The sequence below is a fragment of the Pogonomyrmex barbatus genome, unplaced genomic scaffold (genome assembly GCF_055798465.1).
Source record: "Pogonomyrmex barbatus isolate J1 unplaced genomic scaffold, ASM5579846v1 scaffold18, whole genome shotgun sequence".
Taxonomy (NCBI): domain Eukaryota; kingdom Metazoa; phylum Arthropoda; class Insecta; order Hymenoptera; family Formicidae; genus Pogonomyrmex; species Pogonomyrmex barbatus.
This window is the reverse complement of record NW_028297114.1, coordinates 3,989,271-4,005,783: the sequence shown is the minus strand read 5'-3', so window position 1 is coordinate 4,005,783 and position 16,513 is coordinate 3,989,271. Positions and strand designations below refer to the sequence as shown.

Here is a 16,513-nt window from a genome sequence, read left to right as displayed (position 1 = left end):
ATATAATGAAAGGTTCTCCATGGTGGTAACTTTATATAATGAGACGTTTCACTCTTTTTCTTATTTTATCTTTTGTGTAACGCTCGCCCTTTCTCCCCTGTCGATCATCCCCCTCAATAATAAGACTCTTACACATCATTCTTTCACAACGGAAATCAAATAATGATTATTAAACTATGAATGCATCATGAAATACGTGCGTTCTTGATTATTGATCGTCAATTAAACGTCATTATTCACTTCTTTTTTTTTTTTAATTATCTTTATCATTACCAGTGTGTTATAATAATTACCATTAATCATTATAATTACGATATAACGCTATAATTAATTCCTCCCACACAGTTTACTGCATTTCGCTCGCTTTTTACCGTGATAAACGGCACAGAGAGAGCACGTTTTTATATGATAGGATGTATAGCGAACATGTCGCGGCTGTTGTCGGTAAATTTCACCTCGCCTCGCATTATAGTCGTCATTATAGTGGATTTTCACCGGGAGGCCATGTATCTTCGAAAGAATCCTCGTCGTGCCTTTCCGCCCTCTTCCGCGAGTCCTCCAGGGCGGCCTAGCCGCGTTCCCTACGACTTCCTTCCACTCGCGACGGAAAATAAAGAAGTCGACAGTTTAAAAAAAAAAAATACAACAAAGCAATAAAAAATAAGTGGATCGAATAAAAAGTAACTTCTGATAAATCTGCGTAGAAATGCAACGTTTATATGGCTCACAGTCTCTAAGAAGTTGACGGCGATCCTTCGCGCCGTGTTTCGATCAATTGCAATCCTTCCTTTTTCTTCTCTCATATGTTAGAAGCGCGCAATTATATTCGGTATATACAGCATGTACCGAACCTACCATTATTATTATTTTATTATTTCGCGGAGAGGAGTCGTTTCGAATAATTTAGAGATTTCGCGTGTTTCAAGCTTTCTAAATCTCGATTAAAATTGGCTCGATTAGAAATCGATCGATGAGCCGAGCATAGTCGTTCCCGATCCACTTGGAAAGGAGCTTGTATCATACATCTTAAACGTAATGTAATAATAATAATTGAATTCAAGAGAGAAATTTTTTATTCTCGACACGCGCTTAGCCGACTTCAGATTCGTCATGAAATTCGTTCGTCGTAAAGTATCTCTCGGCGGGTCTCTGGGACACGCTGTACACAAACTTAAATGAGCGAACAATGTCAGGTATGCACGTGTACGTACATGTAAACATGTACGCGTAAACATTTAGTTGTTACGTTCCTTCTTATTTTTTTTTTCTTTTTTCTTTTTGGTTCGATTACGTGACTAGAAATGCTACACACACACACACACACACACACACACACACACACACACACACACACACACATGCGCACCATCCATCCGTCCACGCGGCTGCATGTACACACACACACACACACACACACACACACAAAAGTATGACTTAGCAGTAGTATAACTAATACGTATCTCTATATTTATATATGTATAATTATATATTTTGTATGTATAATTATATATATATTACTCGTCACAATAGCTTCTACCGGCTGTCTGTGTATTAAGCTAATTTTACAACAATATGGCAATCATGGTGAATAATGAATAATACAGCTACGTTATCGCGAGACTACACAGTCAATAACACTAATCTTAGGGACAGTAATACAAAATAAAAGGACTCTCGCATCTCGGATACAGTTTCACCGAGCGAAATTAAGTCGCGCGCTTGTACCGCGAAGCAACTCGCGCTAAACACGGGCTATCCGCCGATGAGAGACGTTCTTGGATTCATCGTTGAAAACTTTACAACTTCGATTCGCCACGAACGAAAAACCTGAATATTTTCATTTCGCTAGATAAAATATCGACGTGACTGACGTACTTTTAATAAAAATAAATAGCCAACTACTCGTACGTATAATCCATCGTTTTTATAGTGCACATTTTTTTGCGAGAAGAAACGTTTTATGTCGCGTAAAAAAACCATGTCGTGCGCAAAACCGCTATTGTTTTACTTCACAAAGTTGCAACGTTTTCACCCGGACGTCCCGTGCTGTCGCAATAAACCAAGGTGTTAATATGTAAAGGTCATTCTTCATCGATCTTACTTCACAAAATGTTAATTGTCGAGTTCTCTCTTTTCGACAAAAACTTGACATATCTCGAACAAATTCTTCGCGGCATGACTTCCTCGGATTCTCAATTCCGCATCCACGATCAAGTTGCCTCAAAGTGAAGTTGTCAAATTGAAATTGCGACCGCGTTAAGCGACTTTTCTTTCGCGCCACCTTTCCCATTTACTACGATTCGCAGATTGATATGAAAATGACATGGATCATTGCGCTCAATTGCCATAACCGCTAAAACATTTCTAAGATACATCCGAATAAAAACTGGATTAAAAAGAATCGCCGTTTTGCCTTCTAGAAAAATAAAATAAACGAAATAGAATAAAGTAAAAAAAAAAAAAGACGATAAAAAAATCTTCCACTCTATCACAAACGTCTGAGGACGTTTAAAAAGGTACACCGCAATTTTTTCAGACGTCTCTTAGAGACGACTTTGGACTCTTGTTTGAGATATTTGAAATAAATCGCTCGAGAAGATAATTGGAATTTCCCCGATGTTGATGCACGAACTAGGCCGCCCTGGCGAGATTTATCTCGGACGACATCCAAGACGTCGGAAAAAAATCATCGCGCTTGGGCCCGACGCCGAAAGCCCGCTTTACGACCGGTCGTGAGACGGTGAATGTGAGATGAAACGAAATGAAAAGTGCGATCGCGAAGTGTGTGCCTCGAACGGAGAGAGCCTGGTTACACATGCGTGTGCCATGAGAGAAACAACGGAGCGAAGGAAACGGTGAGACCCGCCGATCCGGGATTGTGCGTCACGAGCGCTTACGCGCGTTACGCACAAGCGTGCAGCGATACGCGACGGGTGATTCCGCGTGTCTCGAGCGTATATTACACACATTTAATATAGTATCACACATCATAATACTATATTATTATTATTATTATTATTATTATTATTATTATTATTATATATATTATATATTATACAGACCCGAGACTTGTCCACCTGTCTCGTCGTCGCAGCGCGATCGACTTGTCTATCTTTCGATTTCTCGCCTATCGATCTTTGCGATCTGACCGACCCGTAAGAGTCCTCCCCGATATATCGGGCCTCTTGTCGCTGCCCAGTATCAATTTCTAACGAACATCCATCCGTTGATCTCCACGAAAGTCGATCCCTCACGTCGCGATTATGCGAAGCCAGTGGACAAATAGGTCAAGCGCCGGCTTATTCGCTTCATGGATCTTTCCCTGCCGAAAGAAACTAGCCCTCTGCATTTTTACGACCGACTTTACTTCCTCTCCCGATTTCACGACCGTGTTTTGTATTTCCCATTGGTTTTATTTTCGTAAAACATTTGCTCGCGTACAGCCGCCCATTTTTCGCCTAAGTTCCTCGCTTCCTAATTCCTTGTCAGAGGAACGTGCATTCTACACACGTGTATACACGAAAACATTGTCACTTATATCGCTTTTCAATATTGAATTATGTATAAGTTAGCAACGCAGTAGATCGGTAGACGTATGAGTGTACTCTTGCGTGTATTCCTGTTCCCTCTCTTTTCCTTCTGATTCCCCATGCTTATCCTCAACGTTTCGCACGCTCGATGTCCGCGAACATTTTACATAATTAAATTCACGCGCGTGTACCCCACCCAGACTTTTTGAACCTTTCGGATAAAACGATTTCATTAATATATAGAGAAAAAAGAACAAAAAACCTGGCCAAAATTAATATGTAATATATGTGTGTGTATGTTATTATCTAATATTAATATTGAACAATAAAATACGTTAGAATGCACGTAAAAAATACATAAATTATCTAATCATACTATAAATATCATACTATAAATTATCTTATAAATATCAAAGAAAATAAATATTTAACAATAAGATAATAATATCAATGTTGCCTGTTCGCAGGAAATCGCAAATGAAATTTGAAAAATGTATTAAAGTAGCTACTAAATTACTGTATAAAAAAAGATCAAATTGGAATTTAGACATATTTTTAATAAATAACTAAATTAATATTGTGTATTATTATCTAATTATGATTCAATAATAAAGCACAAATAATTTACATGATATATTTTTTATTTTACGTGTGTATTTCAATGTGCTTTATTATTAAATATTAATTGGATAATAATATATTGCAATATTAGTTTTGGCCAGATTTTCTTTTGTTTTTTTCTCTCTGTGTCGTCGATAAGCTTTTCAACAGATTGACTAGAGCCGAGAAACGATGATCTCCACGCACTTCAATTTACATTGTACCGCGAATATTCGCTGAATGTCAAGTTGATTCGAGGACAAATTGAACAGCATCCCGGAATGAATATTGGCTCTCGTTAGACGAGATAAGAGATCACTCGAGCAATCGCAACGGTCGTTTTTTAAAGATTTTTTTAATACGATTGGTTTATATATTTAGATCCAGTGAGGAATTTAGGATAAGAACAAATCGTATTGAAGAATCTTTTTACGGCATTTTAGAAGGTAGAAACTGATACTCATGACTAATCAAATCCTCCATATCTCGCGACAACGAGCGTAGTGTCAACTCCTATCGCGTTCAACTTGCTCTCTCAATAGAGTTTCCTCGACACCTTAACTGTGTGTAATTAGACTAAAAATTAAATCATGCGCATTTGCATGCGCTATTTGGTACGTTTCGTTTGAAAGACTTCTCACATAATTCCTCTTGATGGTAGTCCGTATAAATACTTTAATCCCTAAAGTACTTACAAGTCACAAAGCACGAGATCACCCGCCTCGCTAACGATGCCATCGATTACTCACAACTCGGAAGCTCGGAAACATCGAGATCGATATTCATGCTCGTCCGACGTTCGAAGAGATGAAAAATCAAGTGATTTAAAATCGCTAATGAGTAGCATTGCTGCCACTCGAGACTTATTTTTAGAGCATCAATATCTCGTTGCATATATATAAAGGTGATACGTGATCCGTGCGTATCGCGAATGATACCAGAAAATAATACAAAGCATTACGAAGAAAATATCCAAACTCCATCCCGAGATCTGAAAGATATCTAAAAATTTATTTTAGAAATGTCTTTTAAACATCTGCATCATTCAAGCATTTAAAACGTCCACTTTAAAACATCCTTCTTTATCAGACAAGCACAAGTATGTAAACGCCCGATATTTTCGAATGTCTCGTTTCAAACACCCAAAGTTAATTCTCGTTATATTATGCGTTTCCTGTCCCGTTTCTTTCGTCAGTTCTCCTCGTTTTCCTCCTTCTTTGTACTTATATTACATTATTCGACGACAAAACGGGCTCGCAATCTTGATGATGAATGCGATCGCGAAGACTGACTGATCCGAAAGGCGAAACGCGCCAAGGAAAGTCGCATGGAATAGGAACGACGAGCAGACAGGGACTTCAAAGATGAAAAAGAACGCGTCATAATTCTGCTGACGAAGTTAGACGTGAAGAAGTCTAAGGATCTTCGCAAATCGAACAGTGACAGATTCCCTCTCCTCCTCCATCTGTCATTCGAAAATTCATTTTATCTATAAAGATAATTCTACCACCTTATCGCCTTCGCGATTTTTCCTAACGGAATCTAATGGCACTTCGAACGATCGTTTCTGCCACTTCTGACTCTACGCATTTATCCTTTTAGATTGCGGCTATCTTCGTTATCCCCTCATCCTCGCCCTTTCCTTGCGCAAAACGATCCAAATATCGAAACGTGACGATGCTGTGTTCATCGATGGCTCGTTTTCTCTCGCCCGTATCTCCCTCCCTCCTCTCTCCTCCCCTCAATGGTCTCGTGTAATAAAATATAACTTATGCGAGATAGCGCCGTGTACAATACGATTGTGCGCAACGAGATTCTTACTTGCCTGCCCCGGAACGCGTTACACACGTGCTGGTACACGCGCCTAAAGTGTGAGGTCCCATGTATGCATGCTCTCGTACACACACTTTCCCTCGCCCTCCCTCCCTCCCTCCCTCCCTTCCTGAACCGAATCGCCAGTATTGTCGGTACACCCCGGTAGGAAAAGAAAAACGAAAAGGAAGAAAACGAAGCACTTAGAAAAATACACTCTCAGGACTCCCGCCAGAAAATCGCGCCGCGGCGCTTTTACGCGCGCGCCTGTGCGCGGGACGTCCCAGAAATTGTACACGCATAGGTACGTGCGTACGTGTGTCCCTGCTCTCGAACGCACGAAATGCGTCCACGTAAGAATCTTGAATCACTGTCAGTAACATGTCGACAATCATTTTCAGCCGTCTCGTTATTTCGCAAAATTTTGTTTTTCCTCGGTGTCCACGATTAGGATAATTTGCGAATTATCTCGTGCGTTATAGAAACTGCGAATAACCTTTTTCTTTTTTTTTTTTTCCTTTTTTCATCTCCCTAATATATCCTATCAGGAAATTTCGCAAAGCGAACGAGTGATTCAAAGTCGCGAGGATTTCAAGGGTCGACACGTTCTATATATATTTTGGAATTCGTGTATGTGCGCGACGATAAAAGTATACTGTACATGATTGCTCTGCGGCAATCGTTAACGAAGGGAATACAAGTTTCTCCAAAAACGTGAAAAATAATTATGCGTGTGTGTCGATGTGCGTATGGATCGACATTTGTGGCTGTAATGTTCCCGTGCCTAGGAATACCTCGTGTGCGTGGTCGTCATATTAACTGCGTGGTAATTGCATGGCATAGAAATGACGTAAAGTAAAAATAGAAAGATCTAACGTTACGCTGAGAGAAATGTAATCAACCGAGCTATGGAGACATTTCGCGACGTCGAAACCGTGGCTCTCATACGTCATTACAAAATTTGTCGCGTGGCCTCTTCAGCCGCTCCTCTGTTTATCAAAATGCAAATCTGGAAAACAATCTCGGCTCTCTCTTGAGAGATACGTTCGATCGCGTGCGGATCTGTTTTCCTCGATGAAAGGAGAGACGTAAGAGAATATATGAACGTGTATATGTATATATAAACGGAACTCCGAGTGCGCTTAGTAAAATCTGTGTGCGAAAGTTGTGGGAAAAGGTTTTTTTCGACTCGTGTGCGCGGCGCGCACGACACATGACTCTTCCTCTCCTTCTCTGCGTAGGAGCGTCATGGAATGCTCGAGCGTTTTCTAGCGAAACGAGAATGAAGCCAAAGATCGCGGTACAAAAATGCTCTCATGCCTCGACGGTCCTCAACATCGACGACTGATTTCGATCGACCGGTCCGATCGATCCGCGACTCCTTTAATTTTGTACAGGACCAGCGTTTTCATCGGTCGTGTCGACGATCGATTCGCACGCGAACTGCAACACGGCGGTTCTCGCCGAAGAAGAAAAACGCGTTCTCGGAGAGGCAAAAAGTTATTAAGTTTCATTCCTCCGACACGTACACCAAGATCGTGACATCACCCGCGAAACCATCTTCGATCGTTTCGGTCTCGTTCCTCGTGAAAACGACATTTGCTCCGTCCGGAGCAGGATCGGAGCCAACGATGGCCCGCCATCTCGTTCTTAGAGCATCGCGTTCTCCGCCCATAATCGATCGTTCTTTCTGCCTTCGCCAAGGAGCGTACCGTTTCTCCGACTGACATCACGAACGATTGACAACGTCGGCTTCTCGGATTCGTCAGCATAAAACAAGAACAAACTAAACGTTCCGCTACGTTCTGCACAGCGTTGATAATGAAAGGGATCGTCCTTCTCTCTCTTTTCTCTCTTTCGCGCTCTCTTTCTCGTGTCGGAATGGAGCCGAGACGAGCCACGAACCCATTGAAGAATACCGTCCGGCCAGCCATATCGTAGGTAGCGTTTTCCTCCTCCGTTTGCGCTTAACGTAGAATACAGAATTAACCTAGTAGAGACCGCAGCCGCGCAGATTATTGGCGATAATGACGTCTGTGACCGCGTCGAACACAAATTGAATGTTGTTCGTGTCGGTGGCACAGGTCATGTGGCAGTAAATCTCCTTCGTGGTCGACTTGTTCTTCGCTTCGAACTGTGCCTGAATGTATGCAGCCGCTTCGCTGTATTCCTGCGCACCTACGAGCGTTCAACACAGCCGTTAGCCATAAAAAAAACCCGTAACGCAAGATAAAAAGATGAGAAACGCAACTTTCTTGAGAAACGTAACTTACCAGCGTATTCGGGAAAGCAGATTGTAAGAGGAGACTTGCGGATTTTCTCCTCGAAGAGATCCTTTTTGTTCAGGAAGAGGATAATCGAGGTGTCGGTAAACCACTTGTTGTTGCAAATCGAGTCGAATAGCTTTAAGCTCTCCTGCATTCGGTTCTGCAATATGTCAAAAAAAAAGGATGACGTTACAATCTCGCTCGTTCACGCGAAATGTTCGCGTGCAAACTCCGCGGATGGACACATGCTTGCGATTCTAAAGTTTCGTTTTCTCCTCTTGCGAAATCTGACGGTCGATCAGACATGAGAGAATGCGATCACGAGAGAAAAATCCATAAACGCATAATCATACGGTATATAAATAGCGTGCTAACGATTCAAGCCCACGTCTCGTAGAAACTCGCTCTCTAAACGCGATTGTATTTAAAGCGATTAATAATGGCGTGGCGCGGCATTTGCTTCGCGCATAATCCGTATAGGCTATGATGGACCGACGATACAGGTCACGAGACGGACACACCGTAATGGCAATTAACATTGGTAGGATGACAACGCGCGTGTGTCATTACGCACGCGAGCGGAGAGTTCAACGGAACCTTCCCACGTGCAGCGACCCCGGCAATTGATCTCTTGATTCCTCGGAGAGGAATTCAGTTACGTTATTCAGTTACTCTCCCTCGCATTCCTAATTTGGACGTGATATTTTTCATACGGACCGTGCGTAACAAGCCGGTAACAACCATGCCTAACATCGATCACCTTGCATTTCTAACGTGACGAATGCGCGTGAATTTGCGATTAAACGAAATAAAGAAAACAACCGTTAGAAAGAGGAACCGTTTTTCTCTATCATATCTCATTTAAAAATCTCAATTAGAAATGTTATAACTTTTTCTCCTCAAACTAAAAGAGGAAAGCAACGTAAAAGTCAGGTAGGATCTTTGTGTTTGAAATAAAATTTTTCTCCTTATTTAATTATGTATTTGTCCAGGATCATTATATGTTGGCTGTAACGATAATATCATAATAAGATTTGATGTCTCTTGAATTTTATAATATTATTAAAGTTAAAAATCCTAAGAAAAATTGATTTTCTTTTATTTCTGTGTGATATATACAAAGAAATAATTAATAATTTATATTATCTTTTTTCTTCATAATATCATAACAATCATGACAAACGAGTTTGGATCGAGTATTCGGAATTAAAGTAACGAATATGTTGAAAGAGATAAATTAGCAACGTCGTGTATTTACCGTCGTTTCGTCCTCGTGCAAGACCTGATCGTATTCGGACATTGCCACACAGAAAATAATTGCGGTTACGTCCTCGAAGCAGTGTATCCATTTCTTACGCTCGCTCCTCTGACCACCCACATCAAATAATCTAAAAAAAGAGAGATAGGGAAAAATAATTAACTTTACTAGCATTTCGTTCTTTGAATTTTTAATCTAATCAATCATTTCTATGAAGTTGATACCACTTTCTTAAAATGTAAAAAAAAAAATAAGCAGAGTTCTAGGCCAACTTCGCAGAAATTTATTATTCTATTGTACTACATTACGATGTCAGAAAGTAAATGAAAAGGTTCACATGGTGTCTCATCTAATTTCGTTGTTAATCGGCAGATATAGAGAGAGAGATATAGAGAGAGTTGAGAAGCTAGTTGGTTTAGCGGGGACGTAACTATCTCGACACGCATTTTAATCGCTAGCAACGCTAATTTTCGATCCTCCGCGACAAATAGAAAGAAGTATCGGTCGAGTACGATTCATCGCTCGGCTTCGTTCCAAGCAAACGCTCAAATTATCACGGTAAATGACTCACGCGTCGACCATTCATAACGAGGTAGCCGCCTCGCATCTTCAGAGTGTCGCGTTCGTTCGCGAGATTACACGAGTCGGCATAAATAAAGCAGGAACGAGTGATTGATATCGTCATCCGCGAAACAGTCCTAATTAGCGTCGCGGGTTTACCTCACAATTTATCTTCCTGTATTAAGCTATATTTAAAAATATATTATATTTAAAAATATATTATGAACCTTTATTTAATTGTACAACTAAGTTGATTGGACCTCGGCTTACTTGAAATTGAGGTTTTTGAATGAGAAGTGAACTTCTACAATGCCCGTCGTTTTCACTCGGGTTCTGAGGATATCCTGTTCCGTTGGCTGATACTCCTTCGCTCCTAATCGATCCAAGTCATCCAGGAAGCTATAAAAAAAGAATACATTTGTAGGAAAATGTTGCAAAATTATAACTATTATAAATAGTGGCAATATATATCTTGACAATATATATCCAAAGTATTTTGACAACATGACAAATTAATTATTTCCTGCAGTTTCTGTTCTCTTCTATCTATTAAATATTTTTAATATTTGCACAGCATTTCTTAAGAGAGCAAAATAATTTTCTTTTTGATTAGGTCTGCTTAATTTATTTTTATAATATGATTCTTCTTTTACACGCGCCTAGATGCTTTTAGTCTTCGACTCTAATCTCGATTTTTCATTAAATTGCGAGGACGATGAATTCTCGAGCGACTATCGATTAATTGGCAATAAATTAACATCTGCTTATAGAATAAATCTGGATTCGATTCTGAGCGGTGGGAGCGTTCGAAGTGGGAGCTAGGGCGCGGCTCGCAACAAGTAGCTGGAAGCGAGCGGATAAAATAAATGGCGTTACTGTAATCGGATTTTCGTAAACTGCCGTGCGAACTGGCTGCCACGAGCCAGGCTTTCACCGGTGCAAGCGCCTTAGAAGTTTCTCATTGATCGTTCGCGAGATCGACACGGTTGACAACATTTCGCAATTCAACATCGAGGACAATGTGAAAAAAAAACAAATCCGATTATTCTTAGATATTATTTCAGTGTATATTTAATAATAATAATAATTTAAATAAAAGAAATTATGAAATGTTTGAATTGTTAACTTTGTTGTAGATTACATTGTTGAATTAATTAATTCCATTGTCGGTTTAATAACTACATTTCTTGAATTTGACTACGCGATGTTGTTCTCGAATGTTGAATGTTAATGTTAAATTAATGATAGGCGATGCAGTTTGAATAATAAATATTTAATGATTAGAATATATTAAATGCTAAACTATTTTTCAAAATAAGGTATCAAATAAAAATGATTTAGTATTTTTTTTCATAAATGATTGTTAAAAAAATAAAAGTACAACAGTACTCGTATTAAAAATCCCTTCGTCAAATGTCCATATATTTTTCAAGAAGCAAACGGGGAAATGAAAGGTTAGGAAAAACCACGCAGCGCCACCTTTTTAGACTACTGCTTACGGCATTTAGGGGTTGCGAGATAAGGGTTATAAGATGCCTTCTGGCTTCCGTAATGAATAAAAAAAAAAGGAAAATGAGATGAGAAAGGGGAGTAATCGGAAGCTGGTGATGAAGAGGACTAATGATAAATGAATCTTCAACAAGGAAGAGAAAAAGAAAAATAGCGAAAAGAAATAGCCAGGCAATGCGAGGGAAGATACGATGAAAAGGGTCCAGAGCATGAAGAAGCGACAGAGAAAGAGAATGAAAAAGAGAGGGGTGGCAGGGTGGTGAGTGCGCAGGAAATGGAAGCGAAGATCGAAGCACGGGGGAATCAGGCCGCCATGAAGGATTTGGCAATTCAGGACACGCCAAAGCCGAGACGAGCGAGCGAGTCCTGGTAATACCACCCTAGGGAGGAAAGAAGCTTAGATTTTTCTAGCAAGAGGAAAAAAAGGGAGAATAGATAGAGAAAGAGAGGAAGAGGCACGAATAAACCGAGAGGAGAAAATAGGAGAGAAGGTATACGCCGGAACCCGATCGGCCATCTTGGTTGCGTGCCACGTGACACGGGCGTGGCGTGACGTCATCGCGATCAATAATGACGAGGTGCGCACGAGGGAGAAGAGAAAGAGAATCCCCCGAAGAAAGCGTTAAAGAGGAAAGAAGAGGAAAACTGAAAGAGAGAGAGAGAAATGGGGAGAGGGAGGGAGAGAGGAGAGAGAGAGAAAGTTGGCGCGCGTTTCTCGTAACATTTCGACTATCGAAGCTACCCCTGTCGTATCATCATCCCCCCTGTCGTGACCTCGTCTTCGGCCAAACCTGTCGCATCTCCTCCAGTACTCACCCCAGCGCGATTTCCTCCTCGAGAAATTCGCATTACTCTCTTCCGGCCTCGCGAAACGAAATTCTCGCGGCAGTCCCCTACACGCGAACTTCCCGGAGGGTTATTCAAGATCATCTCGTTCTTCCCTTTGGAATGTTCATTTTTCAGGTTTCAGAAGACCTCGCTTCTGATGACACAGTCTTTGAACCGAATCGCGATTGAGTTCTCCCCGAGCGAAAATATCGAGGAATCGAGGTCTCGCCTGATTTGGGAATCACAAGCGAATTGATAGAAGAATTCTCTCGTTGGAAACTCAAAAGAAAAATCCGGAAAGGGGGATTCGCTATAATTTGACATCGATGTACATCTCGTGTGTGTTCGACACGTGCGCCATTCGACAAGCGAGCTTCCTTCCTCGGCAATTCTTTTCTATTTCTTTTCTATTTTCACCTACATAATACGCGAGACCTTCGAAAAAGAAATGGCGCATTTTGTCCTAAAAAAACGCGTGTAAATGGCGTTACTCTTTATTTGTATAAATTCGGTCTATTAATATCATCACGGTCATTTGTGTTCTATATATAGATAACGTGGGCAGTACAGTTAAGCACATCGTTTGCTCTATCATAAATGTATTTCTGGGCAAGCCAGACGCAAATAATTAATATAATCGTCGGAAGGTGGACTCGTGTTTTGCATTTCTCTCGACGTCGCTGTCGCGAATATTGCCGCCCTTATCGAAGAGGCATCGACTTTCGTTATACACGATTATTACGAAATGGCGGGGTATCCCCGGTTGAATGATGTATTAAACGAAGGCGAGGCGAGCGCGAGGGGGAAAGAGAGAGAGAGAAAAAGAGGAGGGAAAAGGGAAAGGGAAAAAGCGTACTTGCGTGTGCAATAAATATATGCGATATCGTGCAACCCGGTGCGAAGCCGCAGTGCGGTTTACTAAGGCTAACAATAAGAATGGCGCCAGAAAACGGCGGTCCGTGAGACGCCGAGAAAGAAAGACCGCTGCTCTCGCATTGCGTGCAGACGACGGAACACGTATGTCCTAACCGAATTTCTGTCGCTAATATCAGCGACAGGGATTTCGCAACAGCGCGACGTGGCATACACAGCGTTTGGTGAAAATGTGCGCGAATAAATCTTTCACGAGCAAACATGTTTGTGGAGCTTTGTTTTCTTTTCATATCCAACAGGGGAATTTTTCCAAGAAAATGAATGCGAACCATCCTGCAAATTTTTTTTTTTTTTTTTTTGCTAACGAAAGTGGATTCTACTCATCGTGAGTAGAAATCTCAAGTGTTTTAAATTAAATTTAAAAAAAACGTGGGGGTCTCTTTATCTTTTTTAATCTTGCGGGTACATTGATTTTTAATTTCAACCGCGGGTATTGTTGTAGAAGTAAAAAATAAACGAATTGTGCTTTGACGAAAATAGATAATGTTAAAAAAGCTTTTTTTATTCTTTAATTACGATCTGCTCGAGTGTAACGATTCGACTTTATCAGAGTAAATAGATCCGCAATCATTATACGCGCTCGAAGTATGGCGTAATAAAAAAAAATGTATGCTTAGCGAAGATAACTGATGAAAGTATTGGAAAACGGCACTACACCGAGATATACAAGCTACTACAAAATCAATATCCAACGAAGGGGCAGCGCGGAAATATGCCTGCGAAACGCACCGAAAGGAAGAGGAGGAGCGACAAGTCTCGCGTTCAGGATGAGGTTTGCTCTTGCTACCTCCGCCCTTTCGAGCATGCGAATTCTCAAAACTTGAAGTTTGAATCCCAAATATCCTCCCCGTGAAGCGTGACAAAATCCGCGGCAATTGGTTACAAAAGTCATCACCGAATCGAAATTAATTTCGTTATATTGATATAAAAAGTTTCTCCTAGATCAAAAAGAAGCTTTCGATTTTGCCTGAAATATTCTCGATCAAATAATACAATTTGAACAAGTTAATGAGCGTTTCCTTTAACTCATAGTTGTAATTTTCAACTGGCAATTTTACAGCGAAATTGAGCTATTGTATTTCAAGAATACGGACATTAATTGTTCTCGCATTGCTTTTGTGGTATCAGAAAACTTGGATTTTTAATCCTTCGAGAAATGATCGTTTTCTAGCGCTACTTACTATTTCGCGGAGTCGTTCAACTGATACTCATTGCTCCTGCCAAAGCACTCCTGCACTCCATTATCGGACCACAGCCTTTTCATAGCCGCCAGTAATTCTTCGCTAAAGGGTTCCGTGTCTTCCATTCTTTGAATTACATCGAATACCATTTTCGCGTCCGTCTGCAAGTATGGGAAACATATAAGTCCTTACATCCAAAATTCTTATTACGTCGTGTGACCATGTTGTCCCAAACTTTGCCAAATGCTTTAATTCTAGGCTGCAAATAATATCGATTAATATAATAATATGAAATAAATATTAATTGCTTTTTGCACTCGAATTTTTCCAATATTTAATTACTCGATAGATATAATCTTGTTATTAGCCAAATTTTTTCCTGTGAGATCGTTTGTCCAGATATCGAGTGAAATCTAATCTTCTAGCTAATCAAAAATCAATGATATTTATATGGTTAATGCTATATATATATATATATATTGAAAGAGTTTAAAAAATTGGCCAGATACAGAGTTAAAAATAATTTCGTTGGACCATTAAAATTTTTAGGATGTTTAAGCACAATGATAAAACTGTAAAAATTTATAATATTCTAGCGACTAGCGTTGAACTTTCTACATAATTATCTCTAAATTATTTTCAGATCCGTGTTTGGCCCAATTTTTACATATTTCAGGAAAATTGTATACAGACGTATTTTAAATACATCAAATAATCACGATGATCTTCCATAATTAATATATGGATATGATTACTTTGTAATTTTTTTGAATTACACATTTATATAAAAAAATAATGTAATTACATTGAAAAAAATGATCATAATTATTCGTGCGATCTTGGAGCAAGCATCCGGCGAGTAAGATCGCCTTACACAATCACACTTTAGACGGCTAATCAACCAGGCAACACGTTATGATTCGCCGTTGAATGCTTCATTCATTAGATAACCGTCGGCATGTAGTAAACTACATTCTGGATGTCATGTCATGCTTCACGAGTTAAAATAATCGATACATAACATTTAAATAGCATACAAGATATACACGGCTGATGTTACCGATTCGTTTCCATAATTTTGCAGTTGACATTTCATTGAAATTAAATGAGCGACGCACACGCGGATACATCTCGAGTATGGATGGACGAGCAGCATAAATAAAGGCACGGCGCTAATAAATTACCATGGAAATAAAAAAATAAATCATTTCTGTATGTGCGATAATTTTTTTGTCAAACAACACGATTGAAAGCAAATTTACAAAGATAGCTTGGGAAAGTTTAAATTGTAAACCTTTTTATCAAATCATAGCTAGAAGATGAAGAGTATTCATCAAACTACGAAATTTAAAAAAAATCATAATTCGATAAAATTGTAACTTAGAAATTACATTGAAATTATTTTGTAGTAACTTCGAGATCCGTGTGATATCTTACTCGTATCGCAATTTCAAATTTATAATCCGACGGAATCTCTTCACGAACTCTCTATTTTCTAAAACGTTCGGATATACAGAAGTGCATATTACCTCTCGCTCGTTGGTTGAAAAGCTGATGCCTAGATTAGGCATTGCTCTGAGAATAGCGACTAGAGATTGTATCGTGTTACTGTATACGACGGGTCTGTACTGCTTGAAGTCTTCCGGCGTGAAGCCGCTCTCGTGGATAATTCTGAAAGCAGAATGGGACTCGGGTTAGCACGTTCACGTGGTGAGACATCAGACACGCACACAGGAAGAGACACGAAATGTCTCTTTTCTGTAAATATTAGGACGGGGATTGTTACTTCGGAACGTTTACTTAAAAAAATACAGAAGGAGGGAAAAAAGGCCGTACCTAAAGCAGAAGCCGTTCTCTGAAAGAAAAGAATGAATACGTACGTACGAGAGAGTGCAATACTTGTATTATTAATATCATATTATCGATACGATTTGAATGAATAGACGCGTCGATGTCCCACTTAATTTAAGTGCGTCTGGCTCCCTCGCAACAAATTTGCAATCGCTCCGTAATATACGCGTGTCACGTGCGCAA

General features: G+C 39.9%; 1 protein-coding gene across 1 annotated transcript in view; it reads right to left on the bottom strand.

The window, feature by feature from the left end:
• Positions 1-240: 240 nt before the first annotated feature.
• Galphao (G protein alpha o subunit) overlaps positions 241-16,513 on the bottom strand; it is a 32,808-nt gene continuing 16,535 nt past the window's right edge. Inside the window, exons 4-9 of the mRNA XM_011646095.2 lie at positions 16,009-16,150; positions 14,480-14,640; positions 10,299-10,427; positions 9,468-9,597; positions 8,216-8,369; positions 241-8,120 (exon numbers count right to left, since the gene is read on the bottom strand). Coding sequence (XP_011644397.1) covers positions 7,933-8,120; positions 8,216-8,369; positions 9,468-9,597; positions 10,299-10,427; positions 14,480-14,640; positions 16,009-16,150 — 904 coding nt within the window. The 3' untranslated portion in view covers positions 241-7,932. The remainder of the gene's footprint in view (positions 8,121-8,215; positions 8,370-9,467; positions 9,598-10,298; positions 10,428-14,479; positions 14,641-16,008; positions 16,151-16,513) is intronic.